Source organism: Poecile atricapillus, chromosome 16, assembly GCF_030490865.1.
Source record: "Poecile atricapillus isolate bPoeAtr1 chromosome 16, bPoeAtr1.hap1, whole genome shotgun sequence".
NCBI classification, from domain to species: domain Eukaryota; kingdom Metazoa; phylum Chordata; class Aves; order Passeriformes; family Paridae; genus Poecile; species Poecile atricapillus.
In genome coordinates, this window is record NC_081264.1 from 4,741,837 (window position 1) to 4,768,779 (window position 26,943).

The window sequence follows — 26,943 nt, forward strand, 5'->3', positions numbered from 1 at the left end:
TTGTGCTCTTCCTCACATTCCTACCCCCAATCCCCCCTTGGGGAAGGTGCTGGTCTGTGCCCTGTGGGATGGTGCTGCACCGTGGTTACAGGAGCGTGGCTGCTGGCATGGGGGCAAGCCCCAGGGCTGCTGCCAGCACCCCCAGGCAGTGGGGGCTGCAGGGAACCCAGGGGGGACACCCCAGGGGAGTGGGAAGGTGAGGTCAAGATCAAGAGGGGAAGGTGGGGATGGTGCTCTCGGTGTGGGGCGGGGGCTGCCCAGCCCCAGCTGCTGCTCCAGGGGGTTTGGAAATGCAGTGGGTTCTGAGAGCGGGGTGTGAGTGTCCGGGCTCTGCCCAGCACAAGGAGGCCGAGGTGGCCAGGCTGGAGCAGCAGGTGGCCGTGCTGGCCGGGCGAGTGCAGGAGCTCAGCGGCCCCGGGGCCACGGACACGGTGCCCGCGCTCAAGAAGAAACTCTGGGACCTGGAGGGCAGCGCCGCTGAGCAGAAGAAGGAGCTGGAGCGGCAAACGGCAGCTGTTGATCACCTGGAGCAGGTAATGTGGGGCTGGGGGAGTCTGTCCCCACTGGGCACATCGAGCCCAGGCCAGCACCATCCTCATTCCCTCGGGGCTGTGCATCATCTCTGGGTGTTTCAGGCCCACGAGAGGCTGGAGCTGGAGATTGAGCGGATGAAGCAGATCCACCAGAAGGAGCTGGAGGACAAGGATGAGGAGCTGGAGGACACACAGAAGTCCTGCCAGAAGAGGGTAGGTCCTGCCTGGGTGGGTTTGATGCTGGGTGCTCGCCAAAGCTCCCCACATCCCCAGGAGCCCTTCCAGGGGTCCATGTTCTCAGGGAAGTGCAGGGTGCTGCTGTCCCACCATCACCCCAGCGAGACCCTCAGTCACAGCCTTGGGGGTGCAGATCAGGCTTTGGGTCAGGAGTGAGCCCCTGGCATGCTGGAGGGGCTGTTTGGGTCTGTGTCTGATGCAGCACATGGATTCACTGCTCCCAGTAGCACCAGAGTCACACCAAGGGCACCATCTCCAGGGCTTTGTGTTTGGGGATGATTTGCAAGAAATCCCCTTTCCTCGAGGCTACCAATGAGGTTGATGGGTGCAAACACGAATGCCAGAGCTGCAGGGCATGACTGGGTGTGCTTCAAATAGCCCATCCTGTCCCAAATGTCCTGCAGGTCCCTGGACTGCTCCCTCTCTGCTGCACTGGCACTGCCAGGGGTAGGACATGGCCCATCTGTGGTCCCCAGTGCTGGCTGCAGAGACCTCGGTGCACTCCCTCTCCAAGTGGAGAAATGGCATTTGGAAATGGAGAAATGGGATTTGGAAATGTAGAAATGGCATTTGGAATGCCAAACCCCCACTGTGGCAATGGCCCTGCCCTGCTGGGACTTGGAGGGGTGGCTGGGCACTGACCGTGGCTGGGTTTCTCCCCCACAGCTCCGGCAGCTGGAGATGCAGCTGGAGCAGGAGCACGAGCAGAAGCAGATGGTGCTGCACGAGAAGCAGGACCTGGAAGGGCTCATTGGCACCTTGTGTGAGCAGGTAAGGGGCCAGTGCCCTGCCCTGAAACCAGGAGTGGGGATAACAAGAGCAGCCAGAGCAGCAGCCTGGTGTTGGTGCACGTGCAGCTGCTCGTGGGGCTCGGTCCCTCATCTCCCCCAGATGCCACCCAGGCACTGGGATCTAGAGGTGCTGGGACTGCAGGGATCACACAGGAGCCACTAAGGACCTGCAGAGGGGAAGTGTTCCCTTATGCACAGGAGAATTACCCAAGCAGGGGGAGGCATCTTCTTCCTCCTGGTGTTTCATGAGAGTCAAACTAGCCAGGTCTAGCCCTGGAGTGCATCCAGCTGCCTAGAAAAGCAGTTTATCCAATCCTGCTCATCACAGAGGAATTATATCCCGAGCACATTTGGTGAACAAATCCTTTTTCCCTCTCTGATGAGTCTGTGGCAGCAACTGAAAAAAGAGCACACCCAGTTCTGCTCCTATTCAGTCAGCATTTATTTATTTTTTTTTTTTTAGTCTTATGAAGGAGTGAGAACATTTTTATTATATTTTCTAGATGTTTGTGGTTAGTGGCTACAAGACTGTAGGTTACAAGGTTTCTTAAAGGTTAATTAGCTAATAAATTACTGCTACAAAAGAATGTTTTTATTTTTATTCTAATACTTAATTGTTTTGTTTCATATGTTTTTGTTGTAAGGTGGACTTTTAAAACTAATCATATAATGACATGCAAAACTACTTGCTATACTTTAAACTTTTTATTATTTTATTTTATTATTTATTATTTAGTTTTTACTTATTTTATGTTATTTTATTCTGTTCTATTCTATTTTATTATTTATAGTTTAGTATTTATTACTTATTATTTTATTTGTTATTTATTTCATTTATTATTTATTATTTTTATTTATTTTATTATTTTTATAACTCTTTTTATATTTTCATTTTAAAACCTTAAAAAATTTTACTACTTAGTTTCATGTTGTTTTTTTTAATTTAAATTATAAACTTACATTTTTGCTTACGGTTTCTAAATGTGGAAGCTTTTTCTAAGGTTTTAGGTTGAACTTCTTGTTTATTTTTGTGTTTGGGCCTACACACATGAGATTTTGAGAAGTTTTTGTGCTCGGAATTCCCACATGGAGGATCTGTCCTGATGCCTCCTGCCCACCCTCAAGCTGCCTTGTCCCAGTGCCACCCACCCTGGCACAGAAACGAAGCCCTGTGTCCTCTGGCTGTTGGCACGAGCTGGATTTCACCATTCCAGCAGCCCTGGCAGTCCCGTGTGCTCATTAAATGGGATAAATCTGGGATCTTTGCAGCCCTGGAATGGGGGGCATATTTCAAGTAGACACAAAATGTGTCTTATCCAACACAACCCTCCTGCTCCTGGCTTAAAAAATGTTTTGGGAACTGTCACAATAAATAATGCTGTATCAAAGCAGGGGATTATTACAACAATCCAACATGTGGGTGGAGGGGAGCTGAGATGGATGAGGGGGCAGCAGGAGCTGGGGGGGCTCAGGAGGAAAGGCCCCTTGTCCCTCCAGGAGAGCCCCCAGCCTGCCAAGGGCGGTCCTGGTGTAAGGGAAGGGGAGATGGGGCCATGCAAAACCACAGTTTGGCAGCAGCTATTAAATCAAATCCTGCCTTTGTCGCTTAAAAATCCTGGGCTGCAGTGGTGGGAGGGGGCAGCTGGTTCCAGCCATGGCACCAAATTTATCCCCTGTGGTCGTGGACAGACCCTGAGCAACAGGAAAATGATGTGGGCAGTGTGCAGGATCCAGCTGGAGGGATGGCAGGAGGACAGCAGTGGTGGTGCTGCAAACACCCTCTGCTTTGCAGAGGACAGTTCATTAAAAAATGGGAAGAAAGCAGCCAACCCAGAAAACTAATCAAGGAAATGGAGATGCCAGTGATTTCTTGTTCCAGCAAATTCCAGCCAGCTCTAAACCAGGCTACAAGGTCAAATCCACACAGTTGATTTTAGCCAGTGAACGGAAAATAGGAGAAGGAAGGGGTTTGAAATGAGAACCGTGGAAAACAACCTAAATGGAAAACGTTCTTATACTTCAGTTATGCTGAAATCAAGCGCTGAAACAACATCCCTGTTTATTTGGTTGTTTTCTAATTCCTTTATCCCTGTAACCATGGTTGCTCTCTCCCTCTCTCCAGGTTGGGAGCATTGAGGGTGCGTTTTTTAAGGTACTCCTTGCAGCTGTGGGGCCAGGCTGTCCCTCTGGCCACAGGGGTGGTCACTGGGGAGGATGTGGCTGATGGAGACCAGGGGTGGGCAAATGTTTCCAGAGGAGCAGCTCTTTGGTGGGGAAAAATACGGAACACCCTGGAAGTGTTGAAGGAACAACTCGCCTCTACACTCAGTGCTCTGGTGCAGCTGACCAAAATATCCCTAAATTGCGTGGGGGGCGCTTTGGGGTGGGTCAGAAGGGTCTGATAGGGGTTCCAGGGAGCAGCAGAGCTCAGACACCCCCTGTCCCCTCCCCAGATCGGCCACCGCGACTTCGACGTGGAGAAGCGGCTGCGGCGGGACCTGCGGAGGACCCGAGCCCTCCTGGCCGATGTTCAGCTGCTGCTGCCGGCCCCGGCACAGCCCGCAGGCAGCGCCCAGGAGCTGGAGCACCTGCGCAAACAGGTAGGGAGGGAGCTGCGGGGACCATTCCCATCCCCGGACCATTCCCATCCCCAGACCATTCCCATCCCCAGACCATTCCCATTCCCATCCCCAGACCATTCCCAGCTCCCCCGCTTTGACTGAGCGCTGACACCCGGGCGGGGTCACCCGGGAAGGAGCATCTCCCTGTAATTAAGCCAGCGCTGGTGAAAGTGGGTTTCCCTTTTATTTTCATTTTTATTTCCTGTTAATTACCTTCTGTTTGGCGCGTTTCTGTGTGTCTCCTACGGCCGGGCTGGGGCGGCGTTGCCATAGGGATGCTGAAAGCGGGAGAGGGATCTGGGGGGGATTTGAGCGCAGGCAGCCCCGGGCTCAGCGGTGTTGAGTGACCTGGGGAGCGGCTCCAGCTCTGTGCCAGCTTGTGTCACCACACTGGGGACATCCCTGGTCCCAGGGTGAGCTCTTAGTCCCATGGGGTGCCCTGCCACAGGGCTGTCCATCCCGTTGTGGGCCATTCCCAAGTGCCAAGCAGGGGCTCGGTTGAAGATGCTGGTCCTCTGAAACCACTCGGGAATTAATCTGTTCTGCACATTTCCCCTGGAAACAAACAAATCTGGAGGCACGAGCAATTCCAGCAACATCCAAGTATAATTGGGAGGGTCGTTGTGCATAAATAACAGCTGTGAGAAGCAGCTGTTCCCAGCTGTGCTGAGGGAGAAGGGGAAGGTGAGCTGGGTCTGATGGAGCCAGCGGTGTGTCCGTGCCTGTGTCCATCACCTGGATGTCCAGGGCAGGGGATGGCCATTTTTTGCACTCACTAACTCTTCAACTGTTGTTGAATATTATTGACCCAGTGCTGTAGTGCTACACTTCGTTAATCCCTCAGTGTTTCCCAAATCCCATTTTGGGGCTGGAGAGGTTGCACTGCCCCTGTTTTTTCCCAGTCCCTGGGGGGAGGGATAAGTGGCAGGGTCCTGCCCTCAGGTCCCTTCCATGTGCTGATCTGAGGGACCTACACCGATGCTGAGGTGCTTCCTCTGCCCATCCTGAATCCATCCCATAGTGTCCAGCCCGTTGCCCAGTTCACCTGGGGAACAGAGCTGGGGAAATAGATCTTTACTCTAGAGAGTAAAGTCATAGGGAGAGCAGCTGAGGGAGCTGGGAAAGGGGCTCAGCCTGGAGAAAAGGAGGCTCAGGGGGGACCTCCTGGCTCTGCACAACTCCCTGACAGGAGGGGACAGCCGGGGGGGTCAGGCTCTGCTCCCAGGGAACAGGAACAGGAGGAGAGGGAACAGCATCAAACTGTGCCAGGGGAGGGTCAGGTTGGACATCAGGAGGAATTTCCTCATGGAAAGGGTGATCAGGCCTTGGAAGGGGCTGCCCAGGGAGGTTTGGAGTCCCCATCCCTGGAAGGATTGGACTTGGCACTAAGTGCTGTGGGCTGGGTGACAAGGTGGGAATCGGACACAGGTTGGATTTGATGGACCTTGGAAGTCTTTCCCAACCCTATTGACTCTGGGATTCCTGCTCCCTGCACCCCTCTCTCCCTGTGATTCCATTCAGTGCATCCCTGGATCCCTCACTCTGTGGCTTGTGCTCGGCTCCCTTTGTGTTTGGAGACGAGCAAACAGCCTGGATTTTGGGAATGTGGAGTTTTTGCTGCACCACCAACACTGAGACTCTGCATGTGTTTAAAATGCCACATGGTTATCCTGTCCTTTAAACTGAAACAATTTCTAATGGCATTCATGACGACTTTCTTAAAAGCCAATGCATCCTACCACCAGCCCACAGACCTGCACAAGAAGAAAAACTCTGCTAAAATGCTACATTTCCGTTAATCAAAATCCATATGGCTGGAAGTGCAGCATTGTTTCTTAATAAGGCTGAGGCATCCATTTTATGCAGGTATTTAACAGATGGTGTTCACAGCAAACTAATGTTGTTCCACAGTTCATACATTATGCATTTTTTGGGGGGAATTTCAATTTATTCTTCCCAAGTGGGAAAATTCCATTACACGAAGTGAATTGGAAGCTGATGTTTAATGAGGGGTCCTGGAGATGCTTTTCTGTCTGACTGAACTATCAGGAGTTTGGTGGGAATTGTGGCAGGGAAGGGGCCAGTCCGAGGGCTGATTGTGAATGCTGCAGTTTCTGGAGCAGCTGGACAGGTGGGAAAGTCCTTGGCCATAAAACCAGGAGTTGATCTGAGTGCCATCTTCAACTCATCCCTGCAAAGCACAGAGACATTTTTTCACCTGATGGAAGAAAGTTCTTCCTCCTCTAGTGAAAGGTCTCAATCTCCCCAAATACAGGAGGGAAGCGAGCTGAGGATTGCTCCAGTTTTAGTATTCCATGATCCTCCCCAGCTTTTCTTTTATTTTTATTTTTTTTGAGGAAGAGAGATGAAAAAAGAAAGTAAACCCTGAGAAAACAGCCTAAAATTCTCAAACTCTGACCATGGTACCATGGTGTGCAGCTTTTCCCATTGCTCCCAGGAACTCCACAGGGAAACCAGGAGCAGTGAGCAGAAAGGTTTAGTTTTCTTTTTCGTAGAGAAAAGAAAGAAACCCCAACGAGTAGGAACTGGATGTTCAGGTACAGCCTACAACAACTCCTCCATCCAGGAGGGGGGAAATTTTCAGGATGACGCTGCAGCTTCCAGATGTTTGCAGCCCATTGAAATCGTTGTGATCTTAATGGCTGAGCTGTAAAACCCGAGAGCAAATTAGCGTTTATAAATGGGATCTTCCACGTGTATTTGCAAATGCAATTTACGCCACGTGAAAAGCCCATTTGCAAACCCCGAATCATGAATTGCTCTAATCAGGAATTATATGTAATTCACATAATTTTGCAAATTAATGATCCCAGCTCTACCTCATCGAGGAAGAGGGAGGATGTGCCATGGAGGCTGCTGGACTCGCCAGGGTACTCAGTGGTGTTGGGATCTGTGCTGGGAGGTGCCAGGGAAGATTTGCTTGTCCTGTAAACCAGGAGGAGCAGCACGGGGTTAAAAGGCGGAGATTCTGTGTTCTTTAGCAGGGGAAGAAAAAATTCCACTGTGGAAGTGGAAATAAAGGTGGCTGTGTGGCACGGGGACAGCACCATCAGCATGTGGTTCCTGCTCATTTAATGATGATCCCCTGCTACTTTTCCCAGCTGGAAGAGAGTCAAGCAAAGTGTGCAGAGGTCCAGGGAGCCCAGCAGACAACAGCCCAGGAGCTGGAGAACCTGCACACCGAGCTGGAGACCCTCAGCAGAAACAAGACCCTGGTGGGTTCCTGGAGGTGTCACTGGGGCAGGTGGGAGGGCACAGTCCCACCTCGGGAGGGTTTGGCAGCAATCAGCAGCTGCTGTGCTAAATCAGCCACTAGCAGAGTGTTTAATAAATCACCTCGGAGTGTTAATTACACCACGGAGGATATTTACAAAATGTCTGAGCGTATTTACTAAGCCTCCAAGGATATCCACTCAATCACCTGGACTGTTTGGAAACACCAGCCCCCCAGGTGGTTTAACGGGTGGATAGAATTCCTGCAAGGGAGCAGCATCCCGTGGCCTGCTGTGCCTCTCTGATGGGTTGGAGGCTGTTGGCAGCACATCCCAGAGGGGATTTGGTGGCTTCCCTGTGGGATCCAAGAGCCAGTGGTCCTGTGGATCCTCCTGCAGGTGGACGAGCAGCTGGTCCAGCTGCAGCATGAGAGAGCAGACCTGCTGAAACGCATCGATGAGGACCAGGAAGACCTCAACGAGCTCATGGAAAAGCACAAGGCTCTGATCGCCCAGGTAGGAGCTGGGGCAGTGTCTCCACCCCTGGGAGGGCTCTCAGAAAGCCCTGCAGGCTGGCACAGAGCAGGTGGTGGCTCCTGAGGGGGCACAGGGGGCTGGGGACCCCAGGACACTGAAGCTGTGATGAGGAAGGGAAGGCTCACGGAGCCAGCTCCTCTCACCTGCAGCTTTAAGTCTTCTTTCAAGGGATGTTTTGCCCTTAGTTCCAATTCTTGTGGAATCTTACAGCTGCCCCTCTGGGTCGTTTTTATTCTTCCTTTCACCATTCTCTCATGCAGAGGTGAAAAAGTGCTGCCAGACAGCCCTGGGGCTTTCAGTGCTGTACCCAAACTATGTCAGGCTCTCCCAAAGGATTGTCCTGGGAGCTGAGGGACCTCAAAGCTTCCATGGGAGAGGGGCAGGCTGGCCAGGCTGACAATTCACAGTCTGGTGGCCCTTGCAGAGGTGATAGGGATCCAGGACCTGTGTCTGGAAGGGTTCTGAGGACAGAGGTGACTACCTGGTTTCTGTCCTGACCCACAAATACTTGTTTCAAAAATTAGGGAAGCTGCAGTGAGTTGGGAGAATTAAGCTCCCTCTGGGCAGTCCAGGAGCAGCTCATTGTCCCAGTGGCAGGAGGTGCAGGCAGGAACCAGCTCTCTGCTCCGAGCCCTTGGTTCTGATCCTGCTGCTCCCACTCCAAATTTTCTGTTTCTGCAGTCGGCCACAGACATCGCTCAAATCCGGGAGCTGCAGACACAGGTGGAGGATGTGAAGAAAGAAAAGCAGGGCCTGCAGGAGAAGGTAATTCCTGCCCAGCCTGTGGCACTTCTGCTGAGGAGTGGGACCTCTTTAGGCTGGAGCAATCTTTTCCTGGCAGAGTTCTTGGGATTCACAGCCTGGCTTTTCCCTCCTCCCCTGCTGAGCAGCTGTGGCTGGGATGGGCTGACCCCGGGGCTGCCCTGGGGTGGGCACCAGCAGGGGCTGCACCCCCTTGCCTCTGTGGCTGTGCCAACCCTCCTGGAGTGGTGGATTTAATTTTAAACACATGAGTAATCTCATTAAGTTAAGTGCTTTATTGGAGCGTGGCTAAGCTGCCCAGGAATCAGAAGCGGGACTTGCTCCCTCCGAGGCGGAGGGGGTGGTGCTTTGGAGATAGGCCGGATAAAATTAAACAAATTCCCATAGTTCTAGGTCAAATTCAGAATCTGAACCTGAGCTGTACTGGGATCACTAAAAGGGCAGTTTCCTTTGGAGGTCTCAGTGTAAGAGCTGAGGAAGCAGCTTGGTCCAGGCAGCTTTCCACAAAGGCTGTGAATTTTTACGCCTGCTGTCCTCAAAGAGTGTGTGAGAAGAGAAAAGCAAAGGAGCCTCAGACACGTGTCCCTGGCCAGCAGGTTCTCCATTCAGAGAGAGACACTGCTGTCACTGCTGTCAGGCTGTGCTGGGAATTCTTTGGGAAGTGAGGGCAGAGCTTGGCCTCATCACCTCAGGGGCCAGGAGAGACCCCCAGTGCCTGGGAGGGGTTCAGCAGAGGGGTTCAGCAGAGGGGCTGGGGGTGCTGACACAGCCCCTGCTCTCCCAGCTGCAGGCAGCTCAGGCCAGGGTGGCACAGCTGGAGCAGTGCCCGGCCGAGCGCTCCATCGTCAGCCGGCAGGAAGCCCGGATCCGGGACCTGGAGAGCCAGCTGGACTTCCAGGCCGTGCAGATGAAGCGCTTCGAGGTACCCCCTCCTCACCTGCAGGGAAAAGAGCACCTGGGAAGGGCTGGGAGGGACAGGTGGGGGGCTGGGGCAGCCCGGCTGGTCGGTGGCACTGCTGTCACCTCCCTGTGGGGCTTTCTGACAGCCAGCAGTGCTCACAGGGAGCTTTCCAGCACCTCACCTTCCCCTCGCACCCCAGGTGCTGGTGCTGCGCCTGCGAGACAGCATCATCCAGATGGGAGAGGAGCTGGAGAAGGCGGCCGAGTCGGAGGCTCGGGAGAAGGAGAACACCAGGTACTACCAGAGGAGGATGGAGGAGATGAAGGCTGACATGGACGAGCTGGTGCAGAGGGAGCTGGAGTCCAGCCGCCGGCGCATGGAGCTGGTGAGGGGGTGCTCCTCCCGGGCTTTTGGTGGTCCCATGGCCACGGGGGATTTGCTGCAGCTGGAGGTGACCCCTCATAACCTCTGGGTTGGTCTAAGAGCCCCAGAAAAGTCGTTTTCTGTGTGGTCCTTTGTGTGCTCTGGGTCTCAGGACAGAGCAGGTACTCCCTGGGTCCCGGGCTCCTCTGGGAGGGGCAGGGAATTGCTTTGCATCTGTGCAGCCTCAAACCATTGAACCAAAGCTGTCCTTGAGGACCCTCATGTTCCTTTTCTCCATGGCTGGTCTGGGAGCCTGGACAGTTGCTCTGCTTCATGGTTTTTTTGTGGGAAGGAGGTGGCTTTGCCTTCCCCACTCATAGAAACGCAGTTCACGTGTGGATGTGGCACCTGGGGACATGGTTTAGTGCTGGACTTGGCAGTGCTGGGGTAACTGTTGGGCTGGGTGATCTTGGAGGTATTTCCATCCTAGATGGATCTGTTTTTCCAAGTTACTCAGGTCATTCCTGCAGCTCCTCGTGCTGGTTCTCCTCATGTCAGGCAGAACCAGGGTGGGTGGGAAATGGCCCTGCAGCAGCCCCTGAGTGCTGGTCACAGGGATGGGTGTGCCAGGCTCAGCCCAAGCACCAGATCCTGCTGGAGCTCTGGGCTTTGCCAAGCCACCCCCGTGGCTGCAGCTCAGACAGAGCCAACCAGCAGCTAAACCCACTCCGAGCGAGCAGAGCCCCAGCTGGGTTTGGAAAGCAGCAAAAATAGATTCACCTTCACTTTCCAGCCCTTTCCCAGCGTTTCTTTTCATGTTATTTCTTCCAGTAATCCAAGGGAAAGCCTCGCTCCCGAGCGGTAATTGAAAGATATTGCAGCTCTGCTGGCAGCAGGGCCGAATTAGGAGCAGTTATTTTATCAATAATCTTTTAGTTAGCAATCAAGGAGATTTCAGGATTTATTCTGCCCCGAGGCTGCCAGCCTTCCCGAGGGGAATGGTGTGAATGATTCCCAATCCTCTGCCTGCACCACGCTCAGGCTTTGTCCTTGCTGGGCCAGGCTGAGCTCTGCATGCTGCCAGAGCAGCCACCCCTGGGCATGGAATGAGGTCGGATCTCTGAGTCTCTGATGCTCTGCAGAGCCATGGGATGGTGGAGTGAGAGGCTCTGCTGAGGTGCCATGGGCATTCTGGGCTCCCTGATGCTGCTGCTTTCCCTGTGGGATTGAAGGAGCCACGGCTGTGGTTGCTGTGATATTGGGTGCTCATTGCAGCTCTGCTGAAAGGGCAGGGTTTGGAACATGGAACTCTGGCTGTTGGGATAGGGGTGGGTCCTTTTTGCTGTGTTTTTGGTGTTGTGCCTATATTTTTAGAAGCTTTTTGAATGTTTCATATGGGGATGTGAACGACGGGTGAAGGAAGGTTCAGGAATTTCTTGGCACTTTTGTGCTCTCCCAAATAAAGTGTGCAAAGAGATCTGAAAGAGATTTTAGAGGCTCCTCCCTCAAAAAAGACACAAACCCTTGTAAACAGCTGAACTTGTAAGGCAGAACTGGGGGGTCTGGGTTTATCCAGACACTCAGATATTTGGGGTTATGTGACATCTGCAGGAGAAAGGAGCGGGTGGGCTCCCCTGGACACACCTCCCCATCCCTGCTGTTCCACAGTGATTGCTCCCTGGGAGCTGCATCCATGTGCGTGGCCACAGCCAGGGACTGCTGTGACATTCCTGGGAGCAGAGGCATCCCCCAGACTGTGTGTCCTCTTAGGAGCACTTAAATAAAACATGGGGCAGATCTGTGATCGAGGAGCCCGGCCGAGCTCGTCGGGAGCCTGGTGGGGAGCATCAATAGTTAATAGAAAGCCACTTATGGCTCTGCTCCTGCTAAATCCCCCATCAATTATAAATCCAGTGTGAATTATTCACTTGACATTACTTAAGTCGTGCTCTGCTCCTAACAGGTTTTTTTTTTAATTTATTTAAATACACGGTGGTGAGGTTGTGGACTTACCACACCCTGTCGAGGTTTAAAGGGGGAGTGTTGAAGGGACAAATTTCTGGCAGAGACTGGGTAAGAAATCCTGTCTTGTTTCAGAGCTGCTGCCTCTACATGTAGATATATATAGCATATATATACAATATAGAAAACAGAAGGTATTTTGTTCTACCACCTTATATTTATCAGTGGTGGATGCACTGGAAAATCCCATGCCACCATCCCCAACCAGGCTTTGGGTGTCTATTCCATCTCTCCTTCTTTTCCCACCCAGCTTAGGGCAGTTGGGAGGCAGCCTTGTGCCATTCAGCAGGGAATATCCAGTGAGGAGCAGGGATGAGAGCTGGCTGCCAGGCAGATGGCTCTGCCTTATGAATTTTGTAAGAAGGATGGGTTCTGAACACTTTCCAAGCATGTTTGGTAATGATGGGGGTAGGACTTGGCCCTGCTGGACTCTCTTTGCTCTGGCTGCACATCCTGGGTTTCCTCCCTGGAGCTGGAGCTCCTCTTCCAATAAAATCTGGATCCCAGCCTGCAGCAGCTCCTCATTTCTCAGCTGCTGTGCTGACACCCAGAGCTTGACAGGCCAGCCCCAGTCCCCTGGTGCCCTCAGACCACGGCAGACACTGAGTCATGGTGAGGAGTGAGGGATGGATTTCCAGCTTGGAGTTAATCCTGGGGAGCTTAAACCCAAACCCTGCTCTCTGTGTCCATTGTGTGTGCACTGACGCTCGTGCTCGTGTCCCCTGGTGAGGCTGCAGTGCAGGGAAGGGTGGAACAGGAGCTGGGAAGGATGGAGAAGGGCTGGGAGCAGGGATGTGGGACAGTGAGTGGCTTGTCACTTTACCTGGGACAAGGCACTGTCTGGGATTTCCCTCCTGAGGCTGCTCTTAGGGAAGGATGGTGCTGGCCGTGCTGCTGCTGACTGAACTGCCTGCACAGCTTGGATTTAATGGGAGAGAATTCAAGCATCTGGATGAGAGCTCTGGGATGAAAACTCTGGAACAAGCTCCAGCCATGGGCAGGAGCCCCTCAGGTCTCTTCTCCTGGAGAGCCAGGTTTCTCCTTGATGGAATGCCTAGGGAGAAACAGGGGCTGATCCAGCTGGGATGAAGCCCTGGCTGGCTGAGGCACAATCCAGGGGTTCTCTGGGTCTCCTCCTGTCCCCCTGCACCCAGCACAGCCCCACTGAACCCCCGAGCACATCACAGGGGCTGCTGAGTGCTGTCCTAAAATCAGGTTTCTTTCATGAAGCTGTGAAATTCATCAGCACAATAATTAACTAATTTTACAGAAAACTGAAGTACAGGTGTGAAGATACTCTTCACAAGTTTTTGTTTGTGAGATCCTCAGTGTAAATAACTTTTTTTTTTTTCTGGTTCTTTTGCTGGCAAATCTTTGTACCCCAGCCCTGCTACAGCCACGTTGTGTAACACAACACAGCCTGAACACCAGGATTTGGGGTTTTGCTCATTTGCAAACTTTAAAGGGTTTGGTTTTGTTTTTTTTTGGTTGGTCAGTTGGGATTTTTTTGGCTTTTTTTTTTTATTTTGGGGGTTTTTTTGTTTGTTTTGTTGGGGTTTTTTGGGTTTATTTTGTTGTTTTTTTTTTTTTTTGGGGTTTTTTTTTTTTTTGGCGCTTCCAGTGAACTTGAGAAGCGAAGTGGGAGCTGTTTGTGCCTCCAGCTGGGAATGCCACGCTCCCACCGAGGCAAACGCTCAGCTCCCAGCAGGGTCCCAGCAAAACCTCTGATGTCTCCTGGCTCTTGTGTCCCCATCCCCGCCTGCTCCTGGGTCTTTCCAGCTGCTCTTCCCTTCAAGAGCAAATGTCTTTGAGGAAGTGTGACGACAATTATCATCAAAGGCAGCCGGTCCTTAGAGGTGAGGGTGGGTGATGGAGGAGCCAGGAGTGAAAGCTCGGCTGTACGCGCTAATTAGGGCTGTTGTGATTCTGCTTTGCCATTAAAAGAGTAAATTCCTCAGGAATCCATCAGCGCCGGTGGCTGCTCGCACACCAATTACACGGTGCTCACCCCATCTCACTCCAGCCTTCAAGTGCGCAAATTTTGTCACTTCAAACTTTCCGAAAAGCCGGGAGTTAACGGCTTAATTAAAAATAATAATGATGGATGAATTCCGCAGGTGCACGCTGAGCTATTCGAGGAAAAGTGACCCAAATTGGACTAATTAGATTACACTTCACTTGAGGTGGATGGCAGCGAGCAAAGGTGGCGTTGTCACAGCAGAACCACAAACAAAAATACAAGGTGGTGACAAGGACGTGGTGCTGGATGCTCCGGCCTGGGAATCCTTGGGAGTCCCACGGATCATTTCACTGCTGGCTTTGTTTATCTCCTTTTAACTTCTCCTCGAATAATTCTGAGACAAAATTAGCTGAGGGAAAGAAAAAAAAAAATGCCTCTTAAGAAAAAGAAGGTTTAGAAATCCCCTTCCATGTGCAGAATCTCTTCCCTGGGAGCCCAGGGCGAGGGCAGGAGCCCAGCTGAGAGCAGCTCCCTGTGGGTTTGCTGAGTGCCAGCCATCTCTGAGTGAGCTCCTGTCCCCTTGTCTTGGGGAAACCTTTAATCCAGGCTCCTTGTCAGCAGAAATCAACCTCAGCCTTCTAAAATCATGCTTTCTGACCCACCAGCAGAGCCAGCCCTTTGCTCTGGGGCAATCTCTCCCCCAGTGTGAATGGGAGAATCTGGTTTGGAAATGTATTCAGAACCAGGCAGGATGTATATTTTATTTATTGGTGATGAAATATACATCAGCCAGGGGTTCTGAGCTGGTCAGGCTGGTCCTGCTGTGCATGTCTGACTGGTTTGGTGGAAGCAGCCAGAGATTCTGGTGCCAAGAGGGGTTTAAGAGCAGAGGATGCTCCTTTCAGCCCCTCAGGTCCAACCGTGGTGCAGTTTGCCCAATGAGTTCTCTCAACTGTTTTATTTTCCCCTTTATTTCTCCCCTTTTTCTGCTCAGAGGAAACAAAAAGCCAGCTCTGCCCAGTGTGAGGGTGTCAGTTCTCAGCCCAGGGACTCTGTGAAAAGAGAAAAGCTTCTTGCATTTACATTTAGATAGAAACAACGTGTGTCAAAGGTGTCCAACAGCTCCCTGGGTGCCGGGTGCTGGGATGGGCCCTGTCCATTTGTGATATGCAGACAGCGTTTTTCCATCTGAAATCGAATCATATTGCCAAAATTATTCCTTTCCTGGAGACAACTGTAGGCTATGGAGAAAAACACGAGGTGTCTCCGTGGATGAGATTTGGGACAGCTGGGATGTGGGGTTGAGCAGTGTCAGCTCGATTTTCTGCCTCACGCTCAAATTACCCCTCAGGTGGCCTGGGGGGGACCCCGGGGTCACCCACAGTCCCCAGTGTCACCCTGCAAGTGCCCCAAGGCCACCAGCATGGATGCCAACAAGTATGGGTGCCCAGGGATGTCCTGGGGGTGGCAGGTGGAGCCCCAGCTCAGCAGCATCACCTGGGGTGCTCCCTTTCCTCTCAGCATTCCCAGAAGAAGGTAGAATTCCCATGCAGAAGGTAACAAGGTTAGAGGGGACCCCACCAGCCAGGGGGACCCCTCCAGCCCCCAGGACATTCTGTTTGCTGTTCCCACAGCCATCCCAGGGGATTTCTGTGTCCAGAGGAAGAGGGTTTGGGGTGCTGGTAGGGGGACACTGCTCTGTGACTCCCTGCCCATCCCTGTCAACAACAGCAGGACAGAGGAGTGGAATTAAATGCAGCCACTGAACTATATTTAATTTGTGCCATAGCCTGCAGATGAAGAGCTGGGTCAATAGAGGCTCTTATCAGGCTGTGGAAAGGCTCAGCTCTTTATCAGGCAGCAGTTTCACTGCCCCAAATAGCTGAACACAGGCACGTAGGCACCCGGAGCTTGGGGCTCTTTTCTCCTCTCAGGGCTTGGTGTTTCACCCTGTTCTGAGCCCCTGAGGTCCTTGATGGAACACTTCCCTTGATGAAACAGCTCCTTTCCACCTTCTGCCTGAGCCAGGAGGGAAGTGGAGGGCTTGGAAACACCAAGTTTCAGAGAACTTCTCAGCAGCACTGAGGTTTTCAGCAATTCTAGCGCGCTCCCAGGAGTTGCTGTGACACTGTGCGACCCAAACGGGGCTGTTTCTTTTCATGTTTTGATGAACTGAGATGCTCTTCCCCTGGGGCCCGTGTGCCCAGTGATTCCAGGCCTTCCATTATTTACTGTGACAGTGTGCCAGCTCCTGTGCCGTGGCCTGTCGCAAATCATCCCTCACCTTGTCACCGCTGCCGTGGCGATTTCACAGCTGGCAGCTTCAATCACTCTGGATCTGCTGCTCCCTCCTCTCCACCCTGGGATGGCTTAGGAACAGCAGGAAGGGTCCCTTCCCAGCTGGAAGGACTTGGAATGGGATGGTCATGGGTGCAGGGCCAAGTTGGTGTCCTTGGTGTGCAGGGTGGGCGATGCTGGGTGCGTGGAGCTGTGTGTAAATCCTGGGATGGTTTGGGTTGCAGGGACCTCAAAGCTCATCCTGTTCCACTCCCTGCCATGAGCAGGGACACCTTTCACTGGCCCAGGTTGCTCCAAGCCCTGTCCATCCTGGCCTTGGACATTTCCAGGGATCCAGGGGCAGCCAGAGATTCTCTGGGCAGCCTGTGCCAGGGCCTCACCACCCTCACAGGGAAGAATTCCTTCCCAATATCCCATCTATCCCTGTCCTCAGGCAGTGGGCAATCATTCCTTGTGTCCTGTCACTCCCTGCCCTCACCCAAAACTCCTCCCCAGCTCTCTTGGAGCCCCTTTAATCCCTGGAAGGTGCTGGAAGATGCAGTCCATGCAGGTAACCAGCACCAACAGGCTCTGGGAGCACTGGGGTGAGGGAGGGATGGTTCAGCACTCGCCCACTCTCAGCTCAGGTGCAGATGCAGACCCTCAGCTGTGTTCCCTGTGCAGGAGCAGCAGCTGGCAGAGCTGGCAGAGGTGAGGCAGGTGCTGCAGGCTGACCTGGGCACCTCCATCCGCCGCATCGCAGACCTGCAGGTGGCCCTGGAGGGGCTGCGTGACAGCGATGACAGCGATGCTGACAGGTGAGGGACAGGGGCTGGGGGGATCTGGGGGGGCTCAGCTGCTCTGTGTGGGGAAGAGGCAGTGCTGGGCTGTGCCAGGGTGGTTCCACATCCTCATCCTCACGTGTCTGCGCAAAAAACTCTGTGTTAATGGAAGGTTTCATGGAAAACCAAGGTTTTCACCCTGGAAATCATCCTGTGTGGCCCAGCTTAAAGTGAGCAAAAAGGGTGGGAATGGCCTCATTTGTACAGCAGGTCCCTGGCAGCAGTTTGTTGGTGCCTCAGTGCTGGGTTCATGGAGTGAAAATCCTGCTTTGATCATCCCCAGGAGCCAGACGAGCCAGTGAAACTGGGTGACTGGGTAGAGGGTTTTACCAGGAAAAAAATGAGGGAAGAATTCCAGTGCATTTTTCAGGTGTTATTTCTAAAGCCCTTCAATTTTTTCCCCCTTTGCCACGCAGCTAAAGGGGCATCATGACAAATGGAGACAGAACAGATAAATTAGTTTAAAAAAAAAAAAAGAAAGGAAAGAAAGGAAAGGAAAGCTTGTCCCAGCCACAGAGGCTCTGCTGAATCAGGCTGGGAAGTTTTGTGGGTTTGGGGTCCCCACGAGCCATGGCTGACCCTCTGCTGTGCTCCTTGCAGCGTGCGGACGGCGCGGGAGTCGCTGTGCTCCAGGAGAGACACGTGAGTGATCCCAGGACATGGTGCTGCCAAAGGACAGAGCCTGGGCCTGCTTCTGCCACAGCTTGTGGGCCACCAGCTGCTGCACTGAGGGTTCTGAGCCACATCTGGACAGGGCTCACACTAGCATCCAGATGTGCTGGAGTTGTGTGCCCCACACCCATCGACCCACTCCCATTCCCTGGCAGCTCTGCCTCTTATCCCGAGGGATGCTTCCACTCCTATGGGCTGTGCTTGGAGATATGATCGGTGGCTTTAAAGGAAAACTGAGATCCTGAAGGATTTCATCCACTACACATGGTCTGGGGGCTCCTGGAGGGTGGGCTGGGGTAGCTCTGGCTCTAGGGGAGCCCAGGGGGGCACAGTGGGGTACCCAGGGTCCCAGCAGCTCTGTCACTGCAGTCCCAGACCTGGGGAAGCCCTGGGGTGTGTAGGGCTCTGTGAGGTGCCTGGGGTCACACTGGCTCTGTCACTGCAGCCCCAGGCACAACAGGCAGTGCAGGGTTTTCCTGCCCAAAGTCTACGGGGCATTTGCAAAAGCTTGAGGAAATAATGAATGGCAGCAACAATGCTACAAGGACCAGGCTGCCTGGAAAGGTTCCCACAAACCAGCCCGAGTAGAGCCCAGCAGCTGGAGCTGCAGTGGTGGAGGTGTGAGGACTCCCTGCTCCGTGTCACCATCAGGGTGACCCACGAGCCCTCCTGCCTGCACCTGCAGAGCTGACAGGTCTCTCCTGTCCCCCTCAGGGATGCCTGCTCCAGTGTTGGCTCCGTGCTCAGCCTGGAGCCCGCAGAGAGCATCAAGTCCTGGCCAAGTTCCTCCGCGGGCTGGACGTCCCTGGCGAGCGCCAGCGTGGCCGGGAGCATTTCAGCACCGTCCCTCGGCAGCCGCAGCACCCAGAGCCTCAGGTAAGGGACCCCCAGCCCATCCTGGGTGTGTTGTGGGTGCTGAGATGTGGGGGCTTCAGCTGGGCTCTCTTGGGACGTGCAAAACGGAGCACAGCGGGACCTGTGGTGTTTGAGGTCAAAACATCAAATCAAGGAAGGCAGTCACTGCCACGCCAGGATCAGTGAAACACCAGATGAAAGTCACTACATCAAAAACATGCTTCAAGCAGGAAAATATCCCTTGATGTATTCTCTGGAGATAATTTAAAGAGGCAGCGCAGCCTGTTTGAGGATTTGTATGCCATATGCTCGCTGCTGAGAGAGAGGGATGCATTTCTACCCTTCTAATATCAAATATGTTAATTTTTGATGGTGATGCTGACGGGCTGGGAGAGAGCTGGAGAGGGGCCCAAGCACCTGCACAGCCCAAATGTCCCTGCCTTGCTCTGTGGGTGCCCAGGTGCCCATCCTGCATTGGTGCCCATCAGAGCGACCACCCAGTGCAGAAAAACCCCATTTCCGGGTCACAGAGAAACTGGTTCTTTGTGTTTCATGTGTGAAACAATCACAGGGGTTGAGTTTGGAAAAGCTCAGTAAATCAGGGTCTGGGGCTGCACTGTGGAGAGGATGAAGGAGGGTGTCAGATCCCCTTGGAGGTTTGTGAGGGCAGAGATGGAGCAGGGATGGAGTCCTGGGGCAGGGAGCAGAGTGGGCTCCAGAGAGCATCATCCCCATGAAGGGAAGGTGGAAAAGGTCTCAACCATCCAAACTCAGGGTGGGCAGGGCTGGCAGTGCCCCTGTTTGCAGCCCCTGTGATTTTGGGCCTCCCCACCCCGCTGCTTTCCCAGGGGTGGTGTCTCAGGACATGCATCACTATTTTTGCAGTTTTTCTCCACATAAACAGGGCTGAGGCTGGGCACAGCTCACTGCAGCTCCCACCTTCTCCCTGCAGGTGTGTGGGTAGATGCTCCAAGGTGACAGAATTTGTCAGGATTGTGGAGCACATTTTCACTGCAGACATTAGTATTAATCTCCATGCTCTGATTCTGGCGAGCTCTGTCCCCACGGCCCCCACCTGCCTTGTACAGGAGAATCACTGTTGTCAGAACTGATGTTCTGAAGAGCAGTTCCCTGGCAGGAAACACCTTGGGTGAGCTGGAGCAGTTTGGGGAGGTACAAGGCAGAGTTTGAGAGCAGTCAGGCAGGGCAGAGACCTGTGGGGAGATCACAGAATCCTGGAGTGGTTTGGATTGGAAAGGACGTCAAAGATCATCTCATTCCAACTCCCTGCCATGGACAGGGACACCCTCCACAGGCCAGTGATGAGTGGGAGCCCTGTGAGCAGCTGGCTGAGCTCACTGGGATCTTGCACAATAAATAAAGTCCTTCCTAAGTGCTGCTGAGGAGGCTTTGGTCCAAATGACCCAACTCTGATCATTAATGAATGACAGAAAAACAGGCATTGTGGATAATATCTTATCTCTGAGCTGAAACACCTTGGATTTATAGTAAAAGACACACAGGCTTTCAGGTTCAACACTGAGAGGAATTTCCTTCTGGAAAGGGTGGTCAGGTCTTGGCAGGGGCTGCCTAGGAAGGTTTGGAGTCCCCATCCCTGGAGGTGTCTAAGGAAGGTGGCACTCAGTGCTCTGGGCTGGGTGACAAGGTGGGGATTGGCCACAGGTTGGACTTGATGGTCCTGGATTCCTTCCCAGCCTCAGGGATTCTGGGATTCTGGGGTTTGCCAGACTGCCTGTGGCCCTTGTGAAAAGTGAAGTGTCACAGTGTGACCATCACCCTCTGTCCTGGGGCTTGTGAAGGGGCAAATTGCAGATGCAATTGTGTGGGAGCTGTGTTTGGCTGCAGCTCATCTATGATGGAAATGGAGCGAGGAGGGGATGAAATGCAAACAAACAGGAGACGAGACTGGAGGTAATAAAAATGAGATCAGGGAAACGAGCTCTTCCTTATTAAGATTCCTTTGTCTTACACAAGCTCCCAGTAATGAAAAACGAGACTTGCTCGTGTTGGCTGCTCAGCACCACATCTGGGGTGTTTGCTGAACAAACAGCTGCCAAGAGCCAGAGGAGAGCGAGGAGCTCTTATCACCCGTGTGCTTACAGGAAGGAGAGCTTTGATTAACGTTTCCTTTAATTCTCTGCTATTTAAATGCCTGTACAAAACACTGGCCAGCAGAGCTAAGCCTCCATAAATATGACACAGTGCAAGGTTGGGATAAATATGGTGGTTTTTTATTAAGAAGCCAAGTTAAAAGTTTATTCTGCCCCTTTCCAGGCAGGTCAGGGTTGTGTTGTGATGGGGGGGTTACCCAGAGGTGCAGTCAGGGAGTGGATCCACAGCCCAAGATCTGCCTCTCCATCCTGCACCCCACAGGACTGTGGCATCCACAGCCCTGGCATCACCCTGGGATCACCCTGACAGCAATTCCCCTCCCACCTTGGGTCACAAAACCCAGAGCCCTGGTCCCAAGGCTGCTGAGGATCCGACATGTTTATTTTTAAGCACGACTGTGTCAAAAGCAAATCATTCCGTGGGAAACTGGGAGCTCTTGTGTAGATGACGGTGTGACAAGAAAATCCTCTTCTGACAGAAATGAGGCCAGTGTCTCTCTTCCCTCCCTGAAATGGAGCTGTCTTGGCTTTATTTATGAGCTCCCAGGAAAAGCATCCCAGCCACACTTTTGGCCTTGGTCATGTGTTGCAAAGCATGTGTGGATTTTATTGTATAAATGATTTCAACTGGTATAATTGTAATCATGCTAATTGCTATGTAATCTTCACTAATTATTGTTGTATGTCATTTGGTTTGGTGAATGGCAGATTGCAGAGCTCTGCTGGCTTCCATCTTTTGCCTTTTGCTGGGAAAATCATCTTCCCTGGGGATGATGGAGGAGCAGGGCTCTGCTCAGGGCTGGAGGGGCTCATGGTCCTTCCTCCTGTGGCATCACCTTCCTTTGGGGCTGCCTGTGACTTCCTGGGGTCTCTCTGAGCCCTGGGAATTTGTGCTGGCACATCAGCCATTTGCCAGGGATTTATGGATGAGAGGAGGATGCCGCAGGATGGGGAGTGACCACTCTTGTGTCCTGCCTTGTGAGGAGGAGGAGGAGGAGGAAGACTAGCCATGATTTTGGAGGGGATTTTTGTAGGCATAAGGGAGCAGTTAAAGAAACAAATCATGGAATGGTTGGGGTGGGAAGGAGCCTTCAAAATCATCCAGTCCCACCCCCTGACATGGGCAGGGACATCTTCCACTGGCCCAAGTTGCTCTGAGCTCTGTCCAGCCTGGCCTTGGACACTTCCAGGGATCCAGAGGCAGCCACAGCTTCTCTGGGCAGCCTGTGCCAGGGTCACACCACCCTCCCAGGGAAGAATTCCTTCCCAGTATCCCATCTAACCCTGTCCTCTGACATTTTAATGGGTGCAGAAAATGGGACCTGTTGGGAGATACAAGGATGGATGGGGAAGTCTTGGCCTTTGGCTGGAAACCAGGGCATGGAGAGTGTGAGGTCCCTGCTTGGAGTCTGGGGCTGCGTGGCCCTTGCCAGCCATGGAAGCTGGAACAATCCCACCTTTGCAGCTTTCACTCCATTTCAGACTCCAAAGATTTTCATAAAAGCAGTACCTGTCTGTCATGCTGAACAGGACAATAAATACAGCGTGTTCAGTCCTTGTTCACAGCCCATTAGTGGTTCTCACCTCTCCACTCACTTTTATCTCAGCCTTAAAACCCAAATAAAAACCTTGATGCTGGTGTTTAATTTATGAAAGCCATTCATGCAGCACACAGGTTACAATATTATTTGGAAACGTGCAGAATGAATGGAGCAATTTCTGTACAAAACCTCACCGAAGGATTACACCAGCCATTTAAGTAAGATGCAATTTAGGATCCTAAAATCCAGCATTATTGAAATGTCTCAAACTATTAATCAGCTGTGGTGCTTTGACAGCATCAGCATGGGATGGCCCTGAAGGGTGCAGTGATTCGGGGAGATGAAATCTCTGGTTAATTCCCTTTGTGCTGAATAATCAAATGATTTAGGCTGGTTTAATGAGTGGGGAAAGGTGTTGGGTACCAGGACAGGGGGACACCTCTGTGCCCTGGGCTGTGCCAGCGGGTGCCAGGAAGCTGGAGCTGCTCCCTTGCACCTTCCCTTCTGCACTCACACATTTCCCAGCTCTGGAGTTTGTCTTCAGCCCATCTCAGCATGTAAATTATTTCACGGGTCAGCTGAGCCTGGTCCGAGTGTCCCACGAGGTGCCGGCATCATCCGCTCCCACCCCATTCCCATGGCAACAGCGGCATTCCCAGGTGGAGCTTCATTACGGCCATGAACAACTTGAGTGCTGCTCCCTCCCAGAGATGGGTTTGTTGTTTGGGTCCCGCTGCTTTGCTTTGCCCTGTTTCCTCTTTTTCCTTCCTTTCTTTCCCAAATTCACATCCCAGCAGACTTCCCAGTCAGACCAGTCCTGGGTTCCCTCGACTGAGCAGTGATGGGGCACCTGGGAGTGGGGACAGCAAACAAATGTAGGTGCTTGGAGAGGGTCATGAAGTGTCCCACCAGGGCCTTAGTGACACCAGTGACCCCAAGCCCACTGGTGACCACAGTCCCCCCATCTCTGTGCATCAGCTGCACGAGGACAGCCTGGCTGGGACCCTGGTGTGGATCCTCAGGGCTGAGCAGAGGTGGATCCCATGTGGTTCCTGCACCAGCCCCTTGTCTGGGATGTGCTCCTGCCTGGCCATCCCCCCTCGCTGTGCTGTCCCAGGTGTTGCAGGGCTCCTGCAGTTCAGAGCTCTTTGAGCAGCAAGCCTGGGTGAAACATGCCCAGCCGTAACATTGAGATGTGTCGGGGGTGCGCTGCGAGCTGGTTTCATAAAATTTTAGTGAATAATCTTTGGCTTTGACAGAAATAAAATAAATCCTACATATTGCTGTAATCTGTCAAGTAAAAGGATATTTGGAGGTAAGTGCTGGCTTGGCAGAGCTGAAGCTGGTCACACCACATGCTCTACACCAAGAATTGTCTGGGCTGGCTGACCTGGGCTTATTTAAGATAAAATCCTTGGGCATTGTCCAGCTGCTGGATGCAGCAGTGAGTTTATCCCGAAACTCCCATGGCAATGCCAGCTTTTCACTGCTCAGCCTCGTCCTTGCTGGATGTCATCCCGGTCCCCGGGAATCCCGCAGTCTAAACTAACAGCAGTTTCTGTTGTTCAGGGTGAGCAGAGACACCAAGGACCCCGCTCTGACCCCGCTGTCCTCCAGGAGCGCTGCCCGGCCCGGCGAGGCTGCGGATCGGGGGAAGACGGAGAGCCCCCTGCTGAGGGCCAGAAGACGGGAATATGGAAAACCTCTGGCAGAAGAAGAGGAGCTGGAGAGCCCAAAGAAGCCGGTGGATAGGACAGGAGAGACGTCCCCATCGGTGCTGCGGCGGGGCGGCTCCCCGGCTCCCGACGGGCGGTTCCCCAGCGCGGTGTCCCCGCCGGTGCCCGGCAGGAGGAGGCTCTCGGTGGCCTCGGGGCCGGTGCCCAGCTCGGCCGCCCTCTCCGAGTACGTGGAGGAGCTGCGGCGGCAGCGGGAGCCGGGGCTGCCGGGGCTGGGAGACACCTCTCCCCTCCCCATTTACCGCACCACCGGAGCCGCGGCCCTGCGGCGCTCCAGGGCTGTCCCGGCGGCCGAGGAGCCCCCGGGGAGGCTGCAGGGGGATCAAGCAGGGGATGGGGAGGGAGCAGGTGCCAGCCTCACACGCTCCTCCAGCCTGCGGAGCATGGCCTCGGAGCCGGCCGAGCCCCCGCGTTCCCCCGCGCTGAAAAAGGCATCGAAATTCGGCTCCTACGACTCGCTCCTGCTGGCCCTGGACGGCTCCGGCCGCCGGCCCAGCTCCCCGGCTGCCGGCACGGAGGTGCCGCGGCTGGGCTCCTGGAGGAGCTGCCTGGAGCCGGCGCTGGAGGATGCGGAGCCGGGGAAGGAGCCGCAGGGATTTCTGAGCTCCCTGTCCAGCGATGGGCTGGGTGAGGGGAAGGCGAGCGACCCCTTCAGCTGGCGAATCCCCACCCTCAACTACGAGAGGAGAACCAAGGTTGACTTCGACGATTTCCTGCCGGCCATCCGCAAGTCGTGCTCCGCCAGCAGCCTGGCCAGACCCCGCAGGGACAGGAGGGACGGCCACCGGCCCCTCACCGTGCGCTTCGAGGATGAGGCCGTAGCGGGCGGTCTGGAGTCCTCTGAGACCAAGGCCAAGTGTGGCTCGGCCTCCCGGGAAGAGCCCGGGGACTTCTCTGACTCCTCCTCATCCTCCGGCTCCCGCCTGTCCTCCCGGAGCGCCGGCAGCGTCAAGCGCCGGCCGCAGCCCCCGGGAGGGGACGGGGAGGGCTCCAGCGGCAGAGCCGGGACCCAGGGCAGCGCCATGAGCCGCCGAGCCGAGGCCGAAGGGAAGGAGGACGATGTCAGCAGCATCATGAAGAAGTACCTGGGCAAGGATTAAGGTAACTGTGCCGAGGCACCGGTGGAGCGGGCTCAGAGCTGTGCGGGCACCTTTGGGATGCTGGCCCTGAGCTGTTGCTCCTCCTCCGTGTCTGGACTGGTGCCAGGAGTGCGTAGGGACAGCAGGAGTCCCCATGCTCCTCCTGGCATGTCAGAGTGTCCCTCAGGGTGTGTGGCACTGGGACTGGTCCCCCCTTGCCTTTGCACCTTCAGAGCTGCGATGGGGACACTGCTGGTGCCAGGGACAGCCCCAGAGCCATCCACAGCACCAGCTCAGAACTCACTGGGGTTTCCCAAAAACAGCATCCCTCAGCTCCCACCCCAGCACCTGGCAGACTCATCCTCCCAAGGCCCTCGAGCGCTCCCTCCCCAGGGGCCCAGGTTTCTTTTGGTGATTAGGAACCCGCTCAGGCTGGATGCTGGGGGTTCTCTCTCTGGAGGATGGGGCTCCCACTGGCCCAGACATCCTTCCCCCAGTCATCAACAGCCTCCAACATCCGCTTGGATGCTATGTCTGGATTGCAACTGACACTTGAAGAATTAGGATTTATTGCTGCAGTCCTGGTTTGAAAGCAGAGTCCCTAATGAATGCGCCACAACTGTAATTAAGTGTTTAAAATAGATTAGAAAAACATTTTGTAAAACCATTGCCTTTAGAGTAACTTATTGGATGTCAAGCTGTGACCAAATTGACTAAGCCAACACACGAAGGGAGCGCGTGTTAATAAAACATTTCTTTCCAGGAAGCAAATTTGCATAATGCAACGTCCCACTTTCCGCAGGATTTGTTTCCATCAGGAGCAGGAGCTGTCCCCGACCCGCAGTGATGAGGAGCCACGTTGGGCACACGGCTTCCCTGTTCCTGGCAGAACCACCTCACGTGAGCAGAGACCTCAAATGGCTCCACAAAAGTCACAAACTCTTTTTGGTCTTGGACACACCGTGCTTTCCTTGTGCTCCTGCCCCGTTTCCCAGCGCAGCAGCTTTGCTCAGGGCCAGCCGCGGGGTCAAGGACTTTCCTGTTCTCCTGCAGTTGTTTGACTTGGGAGTTGGTGCTTTAATTAAAACCCAGCGGCTGCCACAGATGCTGAGGATGTGCCATGGCCTGGGGAAGGCTGCTCTGAGAGGAGCTGGAGGGACACCAAACCCCTCCTTTGTGACCCAGAGCTGCAGCCCAGGTGTCTCACCCCACATTGCACTGCTCAAAAATCCGCTGATCTTCGAGGATGCTCTTGGGTCTCAGTGTGACACCCAGCAACAGCAGAGCTCTGAAGCTTTTATAATTCCACAGGTATTTGAAGATGGATCCATCTGTGCTTCCATGGCACCAGCCTGTGGGGGACATCTGGGCACATCCCAGTGGCATGCAAGGCACATGGTGTGGGGGCAATGGGGGGCTCTATTTAATGCCTGCTTGGTTTTTACACAATAAAATATTTGCTTCTTTGACACACAGCTCCCCTCTTGTTATTCCTTTCCCCACGCTGGGAGCAGGTCCGTGGAAGTGGCACAGTGCAGAGCTGAGCATGTCCTTCCACAAAAAACTCTTTTCTCAGCCTCAGCCTTCTTTCCTAGAAGAGATCCAAACTTATTCCTTGATCAGATGTTTGGGGAAAAAGGATGTAGGTCCATGCACAAATCTGTCCTCTCCATCAGGGATTTCCAAGTCATTTGCTTGGCTGGGAAATTTGCACAATTTGCACAACCTTCCAGGACCCCCTGGGACAGCCAAGGGGCAATGGCATCTTGAAAGGCCAATTGGGCTCTGTTCAGCATTTTGTTTTTCCCGTTGGATTCTTCACCTTCACTCCTAATTTAAAGCAAAGCCT

General features: G+C 53.6%; 1 protein-coding gene across 3 annotated transcripts in view; it reads left to right on the forward strand.

Annotated features, from left to right (window-relative positions):
• The window catches only part of MYO18B (myosin XVIIIB), a 53,315-nt gene extending 26,752 nt beyond the window's left edge, over window positions 1-26,563 (forward strand). For 2 of the 3 annotated variants that reach the window (XM_058851549.1, XM_058851551.1), the window contains 14 exons: window positions 339-533; window positions 636-746; window positions 1,437-1,541; window positions 4,015-4,161; window positions 7,305-7,418; window positions 7,815-7,931; window positions 8,634-8,717; window positions 9,499-9,636; window positions 9,815-10,000; window positions 16,922-17,055; window positions 17,680-17,721; window positions 18,466-18,627; window positions 23,849-25,116; window positions 25,897-26,563. In XM_058851549.1, the coding sequence (XP_058707532.1) occupies window positions 339-533; window positions 636-746; window positions 1,437-1,541; window positions 4,015-4,161; window positions 7,305-7,418; window positions 7,815-7,931; window positions 8,634-8,717; window positions 9,499-9,636; window positions 9,815-10,000; window positions 16,922-17,055; window positions 17,680-17,721; window positions 18,466-18,627; window positions 23,849-25,115 (2,802 nt within the window). In that variant the 3' untranslated portion in view covers window position 25,116; window positions 25,897-26,563. Of the gene's footprint in view, window positions 1-338; window positions 534-635; window positions 747-1,436; window positions 1,542-4,014; window positions 4,162-7,304; window positions 7,419-7,814; window positions 7,932-8,633; window positions 8,718-9,498; window positions 9,637-9,814; window positions 10,001-16,921; window positions 17,056-17,679; window positions 17,722-18,465; window positions 18,628-23,848; window positions 25,117-25,857 lie in introns of all 3 variants that reach the window. The other variant, XM_058851550.1, reaches the window with a different exon arrangement.
• Window positions 26,564-26,943: the final 380 nt, after the last annotated feature.